We start from the raw sequence: 18,379 nt of genomic DNA on the forward strand, positions 1-18,379 counted from the left end.
ACCCACAACTCAGCAACTTGGGGAGAAGAAACTGAAGAGAAATACAACTACATTTCCCCTACAAAGTCTAAAATGTAAATAACTGAAAATTTTCTGCAATAATTTCTTTGTTCAATATTTTCAATCCAGCATGAATGTTCTGCTATTACACCGTGTCACATTATTTTTCAGTTTCTCAGAAAAGGCCTGCCACATTGTATCAGTGTACAGGCTGCCTGCTGTTGAAAATACTGGGTTCTGCAAATCAGAAAGGCAATTTTAATTTTAGAAAGATTTTCCACCTGATTTCCAGCCAGTGCAGCAGATGTTAGTCTTGTTCAAATGTTACAGACAAATTTGAAGCATTTTAGTTAATTTTGTTGCAGAATTGGGGAAAACAGATGACGTTTATAAACAACTAATTATCATACAGCAGTGAGTGATGCTTTCTTTGTTGAAAGGTCCTGATCCACGGAGTCATTTACAACACAATTTGTTGGCTGTTTAGGTTCCCTCGGCTGCTATTGTAAATTGCTATGCAAATACCTCATTGGAGCTTTCAATTCAGAAAGCCAAGTTAATGCCAATGAAGGCTCAGGAAGGGACTGCTGGCTCTTATAGTCATGGATCATAACTGAAATGTGTTATACTGCTACAATCCAGTTCACAGATATGGGTGGAATGCATCAAACCACCATTAAGTACTTCCATTATTCAGTGATCTGACATTCAGGAATAAGAATGAATGTACAAAATTGAAATTTAGCACCTGCACTGAGGGAAACCTGAGAATTAAGTTAGCCCCAAACATAATGTTGTTTTAACGAAAGCAGAGCTTTTCATTCTTATTGGGAATATTCCAATGTCACTAGATATTTAAAAAAAGACAATTCTATCCCAATGACAATACAAAATGGTGACAAGGTAATTATTGTCCAATTTTAAACTAAATCATGTTGATGCAATTCGGCAAACAAACCAACATAATACTGAACTCAATTCCAAACCAATTTATTTTTCAAACATATGGATTAGGAACAGGAATTTTGCCATTTGGCCCCTGTAATCTGCTCTACAATAAGATGATGGCTGATCTGATTGCGCCTTCAATTCCACATTCCTACCTCTGATGAGTTGACTCCTTTATTAGTCAGGAATCTATCTACCCTCTGCCTTTGAAGTATTCAATGATCCCCACCTCCACTGCTCTCTAGGAAAGAGTGTTTAAATGACTCGTGACCCTCTGAGAACAAAAATAGCACATCTCCATTTTAAACGGGTAACTAGCAGTTTCAAACTGCATCCTCTCCCACCAGAGAGAATATTCTTTCAGCATCCACTCTGTCAAGCATCCTCAGTATCTTAAATACTTCGATAAGATCACCTCTCATTCTTGTAAACTCCAACAGACACATCCACAGACCTGTCTAACCTTTTCTCATTAGATGATAACATCCACCTCATTTCCAGGATACAGTCGAGTTAACATTTTCTGAACTGCTTCTAATGCACTTGCATCCTTTCTTAAGTAAGGAAACCCAAAGTGTACATGGTGCTTCAGACATAGTATCAGCAATGCTTTATAGCACTGTAGCACATATCTTAGTATTCTACTGCGCATGCAATAAAGTCCATTTACCTTTATGATCACTGTCTGTATCTGCACACTAATTGTTTTGAGATTCATGTACTAGGACACCCAGATCCCTCTGTACCTCAGAGCTCCGCACTCTCTTCATTTAAATGCTATGCTCCTTTTCCAAACTTCCTAAAAGTGGACAAGTTCACATGCTCCCACATTATAATCTATCAGCTAGATTGTTATCCACTGACCTACTTATATCCTTTTTGGAGACATCTTATGTTCTCTTCACAACTTGTTTTCCTATGTGTCTTTATTTCATCAGCAAACCCATCAAACATACAATCGTTCCTTTAATCCACACATCTACACAGATTTTAAGTAATGGAAAATCCAATGCTGACCCCAGTGGCACACTAACCATTATGTGTAGCCAGGAAAGTGACACATTTGTGCCACTCTTTGCTTCCTATTAGCGATGTTATTGTTACCCCTTACACCATGAACTCTTACTTAGCAATGGCGTACTGGTATGGTCATTGGATGAGTAATCTAGAACAGCATTCCCAATAACTTTCTTTGCTTTTGCACTGGCTTCCAATGCCAGTGATTTCTGGAACTGGAAGTCATTGCTACAAATGGTATTGGCACACTGATGGCCAAGTGTAGACCCTTGAAGCAGTTGTGCACACAGCTGCACAAGTAGAGAAACACTGATCTAGGCTCAGGTCTGGGGGGACACATTCAAATCTCACCATGGCAGATGGTGGAATTTACGTGCAAAACAAAAATCTGGAAATAAAAGTTGAATGACCACAATGAAACCATTGCTGATTGCTGTGAAAATCATCTGATTCACTAACGTCTGTTAGGGAAAGAAATTGCCATTCTTACCTGGTCTGGCTTACAGATGACTCAGGTGAAAAGTCTCAAAATAGAAATGATGTTGACGGGTATTGACCTAGGCACCAGAAATGACAACGGCAAATTCAATACTGTTGATCCTGCAAAGTGTTCCTTACCAGCATCGAGGAACTAGAGGCAAAATAGGAAAAGCTCTCTCGGAGACTAGTCAAGCAACAGGCTGACAGTCATACTCACGGAATTGCACCTTACATACAACATCCCAGACACCACCACATATATTCCTGGTTATGTCACGTCCAACTGGCAAGACAGACCCAACTGAGGTGGCGGCACAGAGGAATACAGTTGGGAGGGAGTTGCTCTGGGAATCCTCAACATTGATTGCGGACCCCATGTAGTCTCATGTCACCAGATCAAACCTGGGGAAAGGAACCTCTTGCCGATTACTACATTCCATCCACCCCCAGCTGATTAATCAGTGCCTCTTATTGTTGAACGCCACGACAGTAACAAAGACATGCATGCACTCTGAGTGGTGTCTTCAATGTGCGTCACAAAAAAATGATTCAGCAGCATTACCACTAGCTGAGCTGGTTAAGTGCGAAAGGACATTGTTGCTAGACTGACTGAGCAGCATGTGGTAAGGGAACCAACAAGATGACATGATCTCATTCTCATGAAATAACTGCAGAGAGGCCAGAAATCCTGTCACCAAGTCACTCTTTATTTACTTGTGTAGAGTACACTGGCTGTGACCAGCCACCTTAGATTCGGTTGCTTGAATTGACGAGATTCTCATCTCCTGGCTTACTTTATTTTCTACTCCTATGCAACTGCCAGACAGCAGTAGTGCATATTTTCTCCAGCACCCGTGTTGTGTGCAGGCGCAGGACACAGTGAGAAACACCAGTTATGTAAATAACTTTTATTAATATTCCATCACCAGGAAAAATACCCATGTGGGCCAAGAAACCAGTGACAAGCAGAGCCCCAGTAGGGGCAATGCTAATCTCCTGATTGTATGTATTTTTTTTCTTTTTAGCAGTAGTGGCTTATTTCCCCAGCACCCATGTTGTGTGTGCGTAGGTGCAAGGCACAGTGAAAACACCAGCTGTACAAATAACTTTATTAATATTCCACCGCCAGGAAAAATACCCATCTGACCAAGGAATCGGTGACAAGCAGAGGCCTGGTAGGAGCAATGCTGATCTCCTGATTATATTGGTCAGCCAGGGCTTCCCGGATTGGCCCAGTTTAACAATCCCAATCAATGACCTTGTGGTCAACGAAGTCAACCTGGTTCCACTCACTACATTCCTTTCCCACTAAGTCAACAATGTAGGCTTGGTAGTTGGCTTGTAGTTTCTCCTGCGCCGTTTTCACCCCAAGTCCGGGTCCGCTGATTGGGACTCTGACCATGGGTGACTTGTACTGGACAGTAGCCTGCCTCTTGTGTCCAGAGCATCTCAGGAGAGTTTACTCTCCTCTTCATCTGGCAGTAACGGTATCGAGGCTGCATCCATCTCAGAATCTGAGGTTTGCTCGACACTAGACAGAGGGAGAGAACCTATAGTTTCTGACAGGCCTTCTGGGTGTTCTGAGGGGCCAGTTTTGTTCTGTTCCTGCCCGGTTTGTGAGGTAACAGCTTTCAGGTGATCCACACATTTATTCAGGACTGTATCACTTTCCAAACTTTCTAAGTGATGGGATCTGACCTCGCATCAACCTCACCTCGCACCCATACAGGACCATTTCCACAGTTCTGGCACCAAACTTCATCCCCTGAATTAAATTCTCTCTCAGAGGCGGCACGTGGCCAGCATTGGTGTTCCTGCTGCCGTTTCACCTCCTCCCACCCCACTCAGGTCTGGGAATATCAGGTTTAACCTGGTGTGGCGTCTTCTCCCCAGCAGCAACTCTGCCAGAGCTATCGTTGTTGTCGTATGTGGGGTGGTCCTACAATCGAACAGGAACCGGGACAGTTTAGTATCAATTGACACTGTAGGTTGCTTCTTTTAGCCTGCCTTCAACATTTGGACCGCTCTTTCCGCTAGACCATTGGACGATGGATGGTATGGAGCTGTCCTTATGTGCCCAATGCCATTTGACTTTAGGAAATATTCAAATTACCTGCTGATGAATGACATCCTATTGTCTATGACCAGTACTTTCCCAGCAGTCCATGTATCGTGAATGATGGTTGCAGCTTCTTAATCGCCATCCCTGAGTTTGTCGAACAAACTTTACGCACGTCCAACCACTCTGAAAAGGCATCCCAACGAACAGGAACACTGAGCCCGTGAAAGGGGTGGCACAGTCGACTGAATCCAGGACTTGCTTGGCCATTCCCACGAATGTGGGGGTGCTGCTGGTAGCAATTTTTGTCCCTGTTGGCGCTCTGAGCACTGCCCCACTAACACAGCTATGTCATCATCCAACCCTGGCCACCAGACATAGCTTCTTGCTAGCATCATCCCTATATGACCCTGATAGAGCTCAGCCAATATCTGGTGCAACTTTTACTCGGGACAATCACGCGCGCTTCCCATAGTAATAGGCCGTCCTCTACGATGATCTGGTCTTGCCGGTCCAGAAAGGTTTCAATCCTGGTTGCGATGGCCCTTCTGTTGCCCCCATTACCAACAGCTTTTTAGTTTCGCCAGGGCAGGATCATGTGTCCACAGTCAGATATTGTCAGTGATGACTGGAAGGGCGTCCAGGAAGTTCAAAACCAAAACTGACCCTTCCATGGCAGGCACCACTGGTGGCGCATCTGCCAATGGGAGGCGGTTCAAGGCATCTGCATTAGCCACTTGGGTTCCTGGATGATGTTCTAATTTGTACGTGTGAAGAATAAGGGCCCTAATGCTGAATTCTACCACAAGCTGTGGGCGGCACCACCTTGTCTTCCTTCAGTAGCCCTAGCAGGGGGTTGTGATCTGTTACTATGACAAATTCCCATCCATAACGGCACTGGTGGAAATTCCTCACACCAAAGATGACCACCAAGTCTTCCTTCTCTATCTGCGCATAATTGCGTTCAGCATCAGCCAAAGTATGGGAAGTAGACGCTATTAGGCAATCTTCTCTAAGGGGCCACCGGTAAGCGAACACGACCCTGATACTCTATGGGGAGGCATCCCATGTCAGCCCTACTTCTCGCGTTTTAGATGATGATAACTGCTGTTTCATTTCCCTAAAGGCAACTTCTTGGCTACGTGACCATTTCCAAGGCCACCCTTTTTCAACCACGGGTGAAAGGGTGCCAAGATGGAGGCCAGGGTTATGTACGAGTTTTCCGTAATAGTTCACTAACCCAAGGAAAGACCAAAGGTCCCGTACAGACATGGGAGCCAGGCTTCATTTGATTACACTCTTCAGCTGCTTCATTAATGACCTTCCCTCCATCATAAGGTCAGCAATGGGGATGTTCGCTGATGATTGCACAGTGTTCAGCATCATTCACGACTCCTCAGCTACTGAAGCAGTCCATGTTCAAATGCAACAAAATCTGGATAATATCCAGGCTTAGGCTGACAAGTTGCAAATGACGTTCACGCCACACAAATGCCAAGCTGTGACCATCACCAATAAGAGACAATCTAACCACTACCCCTTGACATTCAATGGTGTTAGCCATCACTGAATCCCCAACTATCAACATCCTGGGGGGGTTATCATTGACCAGAAACTTAACTGAACTCACCATGTAAACACAGTAGCTACAAGAGCAGGTCAGAAGCTAGGAATACTGTGGCAACTAACTCACCTCCTGATTCCTCAAAGCCTGTCCACCATCTAGAAGGCACAAGTCAGGAGTGTGATGGAATACTCTCCATTTGCCTGGATGAGCGCAGCCCCAACAACACTCAAGAAGCTTGACACTTCCAGGACAAAGCAGCCCGCTTGATTGGCACCACATCCACAAGCATTCACTACCTCCACCACTGACGTTCTGTACTAGCAGTGTGTACTATCAACAAGATGCACTGCAGAAATTTACCAAAGATTCCTTAGACAGCACCTTCCAAACCCACGACCACTTGCATCTAAAAGGACAAGGACAGCAGATATATGGAACACCACTATCTCCAAGTTGCCCTCCAAGTCACTCATCATCCTGACCTGGAAACCGCTGCTAGGTCAAAATGCTGGAATTCCCTCCCTAATGGCATTGTGTGTCAACCCAAAGCAGGTGGGCTGCAGCGGTTCAAGAAGGCAGCTCAGCACCACCTTCTCAAGGACAACTAGAGATGGACAAGCAATGCCGGCCAGCCAGCAATGCCCACATCCCATTTTGAGACCAGTGTTCAAGTTCTCCAAGTGCTCTTTATTGGTCTTCCCTGTTATTTAGTACGTCATCTAGATAAATGGCAACCTGGAGTAGCCCTTGTAAAATGTTTTCCATGGTCCACTGGAAAAGGGTGCAGGCTGATGATACCCCAAATGGAAGTCTTGGATGTTGATATAAACCCTTATGGGTATTAATTGTGGCATATTTCTAGGACACCTCATCCAGTCACAATTGCAGGCAGGTGTGGCTCATGTCCTGATTCATAAAGGATAACCCCCTGCCAACGTTGCGTACAAGTCCTCTCCGCGAGGGATTAGGTATTTATCCAACTGCGAGAAGCAGTTTACCATTTGCTTAAAATCCCCACAAAAGTGAACTGAGCAGTCAGGGTTCACAATCGGTAAGACCGGTGCTGCCCAGTCTACAAACTGCACTGGTTTGATGATTCCTTCGCTCTCCAGCCTCCTGATTTCCACCTCTACTTTTGCCTGCAAAGCAAATGGCACCGGGGGGGCCTCAAAATTTCAGAATTGCTTCCTGGTCAACATATAAAGTGGCTTTGGCCCTTTTGATGGTCCCAAGCCCCTCCTGAAATACTCCTGGGTATTTCACTAGCACTTCACTGAGGCAGCCATTTTCTAATCCAGAAATGTTGAGCCAATCCAGGTGAATCTTTCTCAATCAATTCCACTCCAATAGGCCTGGGCCCGAGGCTCTCACTACTATCAGTGGTAACTGCACCAACTGCTTCTCATAGGATACTGGAACCAAAGTTGTACCCTTAATCTGCAACGGTTCCCCAGTGTATGTTCTCAGTCTGGCTGAGGTCTTGTGTAAACTTAAATGTTGGAGTCTTGAATGAATCGTGTTAAAGACAGATTCTGCAACCACAGATACCGACCTCCATAGGAACTGGGTGACCATTTAATCAACATTAACTTTAATTGGTTCCAACTGGGATGGCAATAAGCAATTTAATCATTCCAGGGTGTGCACTCTCCTGGGAATTAGAGGAGCAAATATGCAGGGAGATTGTGGAGACTTGCAGGAGCAATAGGATTGTCATAGTGGGGAATTTTTGTTTTCATAACATAGACTGGGACAGCCGTAGGTTAAGGGCTTAGATGGGGTGGAATTTGTTAAATGTGATCAGGAAAGTTTCCTCAAGCAGTACACACAGGGTTTTACTCGGGAAGGGGCAAAACTCGATCAACTCTTGGGAAATAGGGCAGGACAGGTAACTGAGGTGATAGTGGGGGAGCTCTTTGGGACCAGTGACAATAGTGTTATTAATTTTAAAATCGCAATGGAGAAGGACAAAACTGGTCCACAAGTTCAAGTTCTAAACTGGGGCAAGGTGAATTTTGATGTAATTAGATAGGAGCTTGCAGGGGTTGATTGGAGTAGTTTGTTTGTAGGCAAAGCGACCTCTGGCAACTGGGAGGCCTTTAAAACTGTGATAGCTAGAATTCAAGGTCTATATGTTCCTGAGAGGCCAAAGGGCACGGTTGGCAGGAGTAGGGAACCCTGGATGACAAGAGATAGCGAGGCTTTGACCAGAAAAAAGGAGGCCGCTTGGCTCAGGCATAGGCAGTTGGGATCAAGGGAGTCCCTAGCGGTATACAGGGGATACAGCAGTTTACTGAAGCAGGAAATCATGAGGGCGAAAAGGGGGCACGAGATAGCTTTGGCTGAGAAGATTAGGGTGAATCCAAAGAGATTCTTTAAGTATTTTAAAGGAAAAAGAATGAGAGAGAGAATAGGACCTCTCAAGGACCAAAGTGGACATGTATGTGTGGAACCCAAGGAGATGGGCGAGGTTCTCAACTAATATTTCTCCTCTGTGTTTACCGTGGAGAAGGACATGAAGACTTGGAAACTTGGGGAAGTTAGTGGTGATATCCTGGGGACAGTCCATATTACAGTAGAGGTGATGTTGGAAGTATTAGAATGTATGAAGATGGATAAATCTCCTGGTCCTGACCAGATATATCCATGAACCCTGCAAGAGGCTAGAGAAGAAATTGAGGGGACCCTGGCTGATATATTTGCATTGTCGTTAGGCATGGGTGAGGTCCCGGAAGACTGGACGATGGTGAATGTTGTGCCCTTACTCAAGAATGGCTGCAAAGAAAAACCTGAGAATTATAAACCAGTAAGCCTAACATCTGTGTTAGGTAAGTTACTTGAGAAGATTCTGAGGGATAAGATATACATGCATATGGAAAGAGAGGGTTTGATTCAGAGTCGTCAGCATGCTTTGTACATGGGAGATCATGCCTCACAAATCTGTTAAGAGTTCTTCGATAAAGTGACCAGGAAGGTTGATGAGGGTAGGGTGGTAGACATAGTCTATATGGATTTCAGTAAGGCCTTTGATAAGGTTCCACATGGTAGGCTGCTCTGGAAGGTTAGACTGCATGGAATCCAGGCAGAGCTGGCAAATTGGATACACAATTGGCTTGATGGTAGGAAGCAGAGGGTAAGAGAGGTTGGATGCTTGTTGGACCAGAAGCCTGTGACTAGTGGTGTGCCTCAGGAGTCAGTACTGGGCCCATTGCCATTGTAATCTATATCAATGATCTGGATGAGAATGTCCAAGGCGTGACTGGTAAGTTTGTGGATGACACTAAAATAGGTGTATCAGGGACAGTAAGGAAGGTTATCAGAAATTGCAGCAGGATCTTCATCAGCTGGGGAAGTGGGCCGAGAAATGGCAAATGGAGTTTAATATGGATAAGTGTGAGGTGTTGCATTTTGGAAAGTCAAATCAAGGTAGGAGTTTCATGGTGAATGGCAGGGCCTTAAGGAGTATACTGGAAGAGAGGGACCTTGGAGTTCAGGTGCACAGTTCTCTGAAAGTGGAGTCACAGGGCAGTGAAAGAGGCTTTTGGCACACTGGCCTTCTTCAGTTGAGGCATTGTGTATAGAAGTTGGGAAGTTATGTTGCAGTTGTACAAGATGTTGGTGAGGCCACACTTGGATTATTGAGTTCAGTTTTAGTCACCGTGCTATAGGAAGGATGTTATTAGACTGGAAAGAGTGCAGAGGAGATTTACAAGGATGTTGCCAGGACTCAAGGGACTAAATTATAGGGAGAGATTGGACAAGCTAGGACTTCTTTCTTTACAGCGTAGGAGACTGAGGGGGGATCTTATAGATGTGCATAAGATCATGAGAGGCATGGATAGGGTGAATGCACGCAGTCATCTTCCCACGGTTGGGGAAAGCGAGGACTAGAGGGCATCAGTTTAAACTAAGAAGGGAGAGAATACATGGGAACCTGAGGGGCAACTATTTTCCACAGAGGGTGTTATGCATATGGAATGAGCTGCCAGCGGAAGTGGTTGAGGCAGGTACCTTGATAACATTTAAAAGGCATTTGGACGAAAACGTGGATAGGAAACGTTTCGAAGGATATAAGCCAAGTGCAGGGAAATAGGGTTAATGTGGATGGACAGTTTGGTTGGCATGGATTAGTTTGGCTTGAAGGGCCTGCCTCCGTGCTGTAGACTCTCTATGACTCTCTCTCTCTGACTCTCTGGGTACCAGCTTACAAGTTTTCTTTCTCAAATCAGGCCTTGTAGAACTCCTTTGCTGTCTCAAGTTCACATACTGGTGTGCTGGTCCAGATCCTTAAGAACTTTTTAGCTGAGGCTCAGCTAAATTGTGGAGTTCTGCAGTGGGTGTCCGAGGGTCCCTCTGCTCAGGATATGCCCTGTGTGAGCCTCTGCGATTGCCTACACTCAAATGTTCCCCGAGCTCAGTCAGACAGATACGGGTGTCCACTTCCATCGGGATGCCCTGTAGCTGCCATGTTCCACTTGCTGTATTTTCTAGTGACAACACCAGTTATAGTGCCTATCTGAAGTCCAGTTAGGCTTCAGCTAGTAGGTGCTTCGGCATGGTTATGTCATTAATCCCACATAACAAACGGTCTCAGCATTTCATTCAGGGTTAACCCAAAATCGCATTCCTCTGCCAGTAATCTCAACCTGGTCAAAAATCCTCATACAGTTTCCCCTGGTTCTCTATAACAGCTGAATAAAAGCGAAAGGATCTCAGAATTAGAGGAGATTTGGGGTTTTAATATTCCTTAACCAACTTCATCGACTCTTGGAAGGTTTTAATGTCTGGTGATTCTGGGAATGTTAAGCCCCTTATAACTGAGAATGCTATGGATCCATAAGCAGTCAGAAGGATTACTCATTGCTTTTCATCTGCCCCAATGTCCTTTGCCAGGAAAAATATCGCATTTTTTCACATACTGGGCCCAGTCTTCAACAGCAGGATCAAATGAGTCAAGCTTCCCAAATAAAGGTATGATGCCGGAAATGCCTACCCCCACTCCAAGATGACTGCTGCAAGTGAATGTTCTTCAGGCATGTACTATTTTCTCACATTGCCACTGAAATAACTGCAGAGAGGCCGGTATCTAAGTCACTAAGTCATGCTTTATTTACTTGTGCACAGTACGCTGGTTGTGACCAGCCAACTTGGAGTCTGTCCCCTGAACTGAGGAGATTCTAATCTCCTGGTTATATTGGTCAGCCAGGGCTTTCCTGATTGGCCCAGGTTAACACCCCCAATCCACGACCTCATAGTGAACGAAGTCAACCTGGTTCCAAACACGACATTTCACCAATCTGCTTGATACATAGCCATTAATAAGAGTAACAGGGTCCACATGAGTCCTTGAAGTAAAAAATTCCCATCTTCACATTGAGGATACTCTCCATGTACGGCATCACCACCACTGAGCTGACTGGTTTAACATTTAAAAAAAACTAGCAAAATCAAGATCAATCCATGAGGTGCTGTGTGTAGCTGCAGATTGTGTTTTAGTACAATTCTGCTACCTCTTGTTGTGGCGTATCCTCCAGTGTACCATAACCAATGATTCAGGAGGTGAACCTGGTTCAACAGGTAAATCTGGCTAGAACAGCAGGTCAGTGGCTAGGAATACTCCATTGAGAAACTCACCTCCTGAATTCTCAAAACCAAGGTACAAGTTAGATGTGTAATGGCATGCTCCCTACTTGTCTGGATAAGTGCAACTCCACCAACACTCAAGCAGCTTGACATCATCCAGGACAAAGTAGCATCACATTCATAAATATTCACTCCCTGCAGCACTGAAGTGCAGTGGCAGCAGTGTGCACCATTTAGAAGGTGCAAAGCAGAAATTCACCAAGGCACCTTAAACAATACATTCCAAACCCACAAACTCTACAATCTTGAAGGAAAAGGATAGCAGATACATGGGAACATCTGCAAGTTCCTTTCCAAACCAGTGCCATCTTGAGTTGGAAATATAATCTGCGTTCTTTCTGTGTCGCTGGGTCAAACCTTGGAATTCCCTCCCTAATGGCATTGTGTAAATTCTAGCCTAGCTGGCAATGTCTACATCTCATGAACAAATTAAAGAAACCTTCTACGTGACAGCTTATGACATGATCTATAATTGTTGGTCAAAGTGGACAGTTGATGTTTGGTGTGTTGTCAATGAAAACCTCTGTATAAATCGATATTGGTACTTATTCCAAAGCTTTGGACCAACTGTAAATGTATTGTTTAATTCAGCTATGGGGCAATGCTTGGGTAAATTATCTGACTTAAATCCCTTGATTAGGTGGCAACATTTTAGAGGACAGGTGAAAGCCAATTTTAATGACTTGAATAATTTATTTATGACAGTAACATACATTTAAAAGAAAAATCAACAAAATTGAAAACGTAGTATGACAGGCCAACTGAACAGCTAACTGTATAATTAATTTCCATCCAAATCATTTCATGTTTTAACGTGAAATGCACTTCTCAGAAATTCACTCGGGCGTGTTTCTCAATTCAATCCATCCTCATGTCTGTCATAAAGCATTCTTTTCAGATTATTCTTCAGGCTTTACATCTAGTCCCTTCTTACTGAGGGCTCAGCCTTCAGTTATACTGGTTCCTACTGCTAGCACCATTGACCACTTTGCACAGTAGTCTTCAACAATGTGCCACCTTTCAAATCTCCAGTGGTCTCAGCTCAAAGAAACAGTCAATCACTACTGTTTGAGGCCACATGTGAGGAATCCAAAATAAGGATGCCTGGACTTTTAAACAGCATTTTATTAAAAATATATCCTCAAAGCCTATTTATCTAACCAAATGATTACTACATAAATATTTTAAGCTGAGAATGTTGCAGCACATATGTTCTGACAACTGATACAGTTTGAAATTAATTCAGCATATAAAAGATAAAATTGTAGAAAGAGATAGAAGAATAAATCACATTTTTGATTACAAATCCATTTGATCTGTTCAGGTTTTAAAACAAACTTACTGGCAAAGGCACAGACATCACCATGTTTCCACCATAGACAGCAGGCACATATAGGATGCTAGTACCGGTATGAGGATCTATCCGTTGGACAGGGCTTGGAGATTTACCAAGGGAAGGATGAGGACCAAGAGGTGGAGTATATGCTCTGATGGGATTCCCAATTAATACTGTAGGATTGGGTTGAACTGAAAAACATTAAATTTGAATAAATTAATTCTAGATTATCAACAAAACACAAAATCCATCCTAGTCTTCTTTTCCCAGCCTTCACACACTAATTGCCTACAATTGTCCTGCAGAAAGAGGGGTAAGTATTTACATGCTTTATAGTGTTCCTATTTATTGCATTATCTGCATTCACAAAATCTGGAAGTTGCACAGTATACCTGCCATGATGTCTGAAGCAGCAGGTCAGGTATACCCAGGAGGTTAATATTAAAATAGGGGTTTGTGTCACTCAACTCATCATGATCTGCAATAACTGACAGTATGATAGGAAACCTATATCAGTTTAAGCAAACTGCCTGCTCCTTTCTCTCCACTTTTTATACACGGAAGTCAAGGTAAGTCCAACATTAGATAACATTTTACTCTCAGATTTAAAAACTATTAATTTGTTGAAAGCAAACCAATCCTGTGGTTCTAAATACTAATTATGGCACTCCAAAAAAAAAAATCAATTTTGTTTGAGTTTTAAAAATTCATCCAATGGATGTAGGGTCTGCTGGCTGGGCCAGCATGTATTGCTCATTTCTATTTGCCCTTGAGAAAATGGGAGTGAGCATTGCTTCTCGAACATCTGCAGGTCATTTGGTGTAGGCACACCAACAATGCTGTCGGGGAAGAGAGTGTTCCAGAATTTTAAGCCAGCCACACACAGAATAGAAATATATATTTCTAAATTAGGATGGCATTTGATTTGGAGGAATCTTGCAGGTGCTGGTATTCCCATATGTCTACTATCCTTGTTAATTTAGTTGATAGAGGTTGTGGTTTGGTAGGTATTGTCTAAGAAGCCTTGGTGAACTTCTGCAGTGCATCTTGTAGATGGCACACACCACTGCTAATGCCCATTGGTGGTGAAAGGAGTAGATATATTTGTGGATGTGGTGCTAATCAAACAGGCTGATTTGTCCTAGATGGTGTCAAGCTTCTTAGTTGCTGCACTCATCCAGGCAAGTGGGGCATATTCCATCACACTCCTACCTTGTACCGTGTATACTGTGGGTAGAGTTTGGGGGAGTCAGGAAAAGAGTTACTTGCTTTGGATTGGCTCTTGTAGCCACCGTATTTATATGATTGGTTCTGTTCAGTTTCTGGGGAATGGTAAGCACCCTCCACCTCCCAACTCCCAGATGTTGATAATGGGGGAAATTGGGAGTTATTATATGTTATTTTTATAAAAAGACAATAACCATTTAAAGCTAACTTACCAAATCCATCTGTTGGAAAGTGGTCGCCCTGATTGTGGTGGTGGCCTTTATTCTACAAATAATATGACAAGGTCATAATCATTATTATGAGGTTGATAATAAAGTCCACTTCAGTGCCTGTTATAAATGGAGATTTTCATAAAACCATTTCACAGCAGTTCTGTCAGAAGATTTTGTCCCAAAAATTCAGGAATTTTCACTACCTTTCCTTACTCTGTTGTGGATATTTGTGTGACAAAGAACCACCTAATAGAGAATCTGGATTAAATACAGTCTCATGCTATGTTACCACACTCACTTTAGAAGCAAGGGAATTTTGCCAAGTATTTATTGACAACTATAAAATATATGAACCACTGCAAACATAAAATATGAATACAACTTACTGCACTCTTTACAAGTTAGGTATCCTTCACAATACAACTGTTGTGTACAAGTAGCAAGACAAAATTCTTTATTTCAGCACTTGATCAAAGTCTTCATTTCATTGGGGGAGTGTCTCCTTTCTTACGCAACATACATATCTACAGTTAATAAATTCCAATTTGATAATCAAATTATGGGAAGGCAGATATTTTCTTTTCTATGCCCAGTTCAAAAATTTGATTTCAGCGATCAGATGAAACAGCACAATATTGAAATGCATTTGGATTACTTATGTTAATATCCACTTTGGAATGCAAGACAAATCTACGCCACCTTTAGAAGATCCATTTCTTTTCCAAATGTTGATTCCAGTTTTTCAGAAATTCACACATTTGTCTCTCAAATCAAAAGGTTCCTGTAGTTGCAGTTTTGCAACCTTTAGGAAGTAAGCAAAATTAGTTTTTTGATCTTTCAAATAACAGGTACAGTCTGAACTCTATTTAAATTAAGGAGCAAAATGCACTTATTTATGACATGTCCTTCAACATGTTTCCATTGCACTTCATTGGCAAATCACATTTAATCTTCAGGTTCCAAAAAGCTGTTTGGATGATGTAAAGAAACGTGGCCATTAGAAGCACTTTTTGTATTGATAAAACCACCTTTAATTGGCACTAGAATGAAAGCCAATTATTGTGGATGCTTAAATTGGAAAAAAAATTAAAACTGCTGGAAATACTCAGGTCGCAGCATCTGTAGAAAGAGAAAATGGCAGTTAACGCACAAGGCCAGTGACCTTTGCCACATCTGCTGTATGCCTGCTTCAAGTAATGTTAACACATTAAACATTTTCCTCATGTCATATCCCCAGTACACCTCAACAAAGCACTTTGGAAATGTTGCAAGTTTGGAAATGTGGATTGCTCAGCTGGAGTAGGTCTGGTTGCTAAACAGAGATCCCATACTACAACTTTTCTAAGGTTGCTGAGATAAATGAATTCCATAATGACATTTTTGCACTTTATCATTAAAGCTAACGGTTTACATAGGAAACAGCACTGGATCCCAGACTGTACTGATATCACAACTCAACAAGCTGCAAAATATATTCCAGGAGTCAAACAGCAATGCTGGCCAATATCATAGGTCAGGGGTATGTTGACTGCTGACTGGCCAGGGTGTTGCTCTTTTTTTAAAAAAAAACTTGTTTTGGGAGTTAATCTTCCAATGAGCAAGATTGATGGAACCGACTGAATGGCCTCCATGTGTGTTGAAACTACTCTATGATCTATTGTATGTAATCTTAGTTGTAAGCAATTAATTCAGTCACATCATTGCAAAATATCTTAAATCACAAATCCAAAGCGAACAATTGTCACTGCAATGCTAAATATTATCTCTAATTCAGATTAGCTCATAGTCATGCCTTTTGATTCATTATCAATGTAAGCATTACTACCCAGTAAAGAACTGCAAATTGAACTTAACTTTCATTTATGAACTAGAATTTATCATAGATGGGCAAAATAGTATTTCTGAAAATGTAGCATCTGTACAAAAGCATGAGAGAAGAAACCCATAACTTTTATTGTGCTCTAGTATTTTAGTAGGTGTCAACTTTAATTTAAAACCTATCATTAAGAAGCAAGTTTATGCTAAATGCATCTCATGGGATTGTAAAAGCTGTTGGAAATTTAGAATTATCAAAGAATGAGGGGGATTAGGAGAAAATTTTTTATACAGAGACTGAAGGAACATGTAACACATTGCCAAAAGAGTGATTAAAGCAGAGGCCATTGCATCTTTGAAAAGAAAATAGTATAAATATTTGATACAGAAGTTGACAGAATGAAGGGCAGAGTGTGGAGCACTGGGATCAATTTTCAACTTCAATAGCGATGAACTGGCACATATGCCAAATCTGTCTTTCTGCTGTACAAACAGTTTTTAACTTAAAGCCACAAAGTAGGACAAAGTGGCTGGATCTATATAGGGGTGCGCTGTAAATCAAAGGCAATGCAAAAATGCCTTCTATTTAAGACAAAACGCAGGTCTATGATAACTCCTCTCGTACATCTCTAATGTTCCGTATTGAAGAAGTTTAAGTCTATTTTTAAAACAAACTTTCTAGCCAGCAATAGAATCTACTCTAAGATATAAAGTGAGCAAACTGCACTAGACAGGGATCGAAGGCAATTCTGTCATAACCTTCGGTCAATGAAAGCACTCTTGCAGTCGTAGAGCTACCATATTTCAGTGTGGCAAATAAATGGAGACCCTCTTCAGGATGAATGTAAAAGATTTCATGGCAATATATGAAGAAAAGATAGTTATTTCCTCCCAGCATTCCCAGCCAATATTTATGGCTCAAGCAACATCAATAAAACAGGTTGCATGGTCATTTATCCCACTGCTGCTTTTGGAAGCTTACTGTATACAAGTTGACTGCACATTTCCTACATTTACAGCATTGATTACACTTCAAGTACTTAATTGGCTGTGAAGCACTTTAGAATGTTTTGGGGTTGTGAAGACATTATATAAGGCAATTTATTATTTTAACTGCTTCGAGTAGGGTAAGTTCTATAATATAAATTAAAATGGTAATGCTGAAAAGTTAATACTTATCAAGTCATTACTCATGACAGATGTCTGTGAAATCCATGCATTAACATTCTTAGGATCATTAACTAACTAAGATTTAACTAACTATTCATGGTTTCCATCGAATGCAGAAATAGACTGTTTAAATTAAACTTCTCTCACTTTATAGCCTTCCAGAGGAGACAAATGAGACCCTTTGGCTTTTCGCTTTTATTCCCAGGGCAAAATATTTAAGAACAAAATTCTAAATCTGTCTCAACCAATTTCAATCACAGTAACGTATTAACAGGGTCAAATTGGGATAAACGAAGAGGGCATCTCAACTGTGTTTAATTGTAGAAAAATAAATAGGTTTTGACATTTGAAAAAGGCTAAATGTTTAGTACAAACAGAAGTAACAAAGAAAAATGTATTTTGAAAAGGTTCCAATTAATGGCTGGATGTCTCACATATCATAAAGCAGAGAACAACAAAATACCTATCCTGCAGAACATTCCTTCTTTTTAAATGCTGGTGTCTACACTTATCTGCCAGAATTTATTTGTGCAGATTATTTGTAGTATCGGAGTCAGCTGGTCGAGAAGTCCAATGCTCAGAGTTTGAGATCCTAACCTAAGTTAATAGTATTGATGGTATTAATGAACTTGCTGAACTCAGGTGAGATTCTGTATGTCTGCTCAGGATGCTATCCCAGTGTCATAATGCACCTCCTCTAATTTGTGCCACAAGAAACAGCTTTCTCGTCATCCATATTGTTGTTTGTGGGATGTTGCCACAAATACTGTAATGACCATTGCACTTGAACTCAGTATGCATGCTTACATATATTTATGCATAAAATGATCCTAGAGGGTAGAAGCAACATGAGCTTCCTCTTCTCCAAAGCAAACTAAAACCCCTTCCCCACCCCAATCACACTG

At 41.9% G+C, this 18,379-nt stretch overlaps 1 protein-coding gene across 6 annotated transcripts in view; it reads right to left on the reverse strand.

Moving 5' to 3' along the window:
- helz (helicase with zinc finger) overlaps positions 1 to 18,379 on the reverse strand; it is a 273,419-nt gene that overhangs the window by 58,833 nt on the left and 196,207 nt on the right. For 5 of the 6 annotated variants that reach the window (XM_020511475.2, XM_048610734.1, XM_048610735.1 and 2 more), the window contains 2 exons: positions 14,490 to 14,541; positions 13,057 to 13,241 (listed from right to left, as the gene is read on the reverse strand). The exons of the other annotated variant lie outside the window; for it this stretch is intronic. In XM_020511475.2, coding sequence (XP_020367064.1) covers positions 13,057 to 13,241; positions 14,490 to 14,541 — 237 coding nt within the window. The remainder of the gene's footprint in view (positions 1 to 13,056; positions 13,242 to 14,489; positions 14,542 to 18,379) is intronic. 6 annotated transcript variants of the gene reach the window in all.

The sequence above is a fragment of the Rhincodon typus genome, chromosome 23, assembly GCF_021869965.1.
Source record: "Rhincodon typus isolate 14 chromosome 23, sRhiTyp1.1, whole genome shotgun sequence".
Classification (NCBI taxonomy): Eukaryota; Metazoa; Chordata; class Chondrichthyes; order Orectolobiformes; family Rhincodontidae; genus Rhincodon; species Rhincodon typus.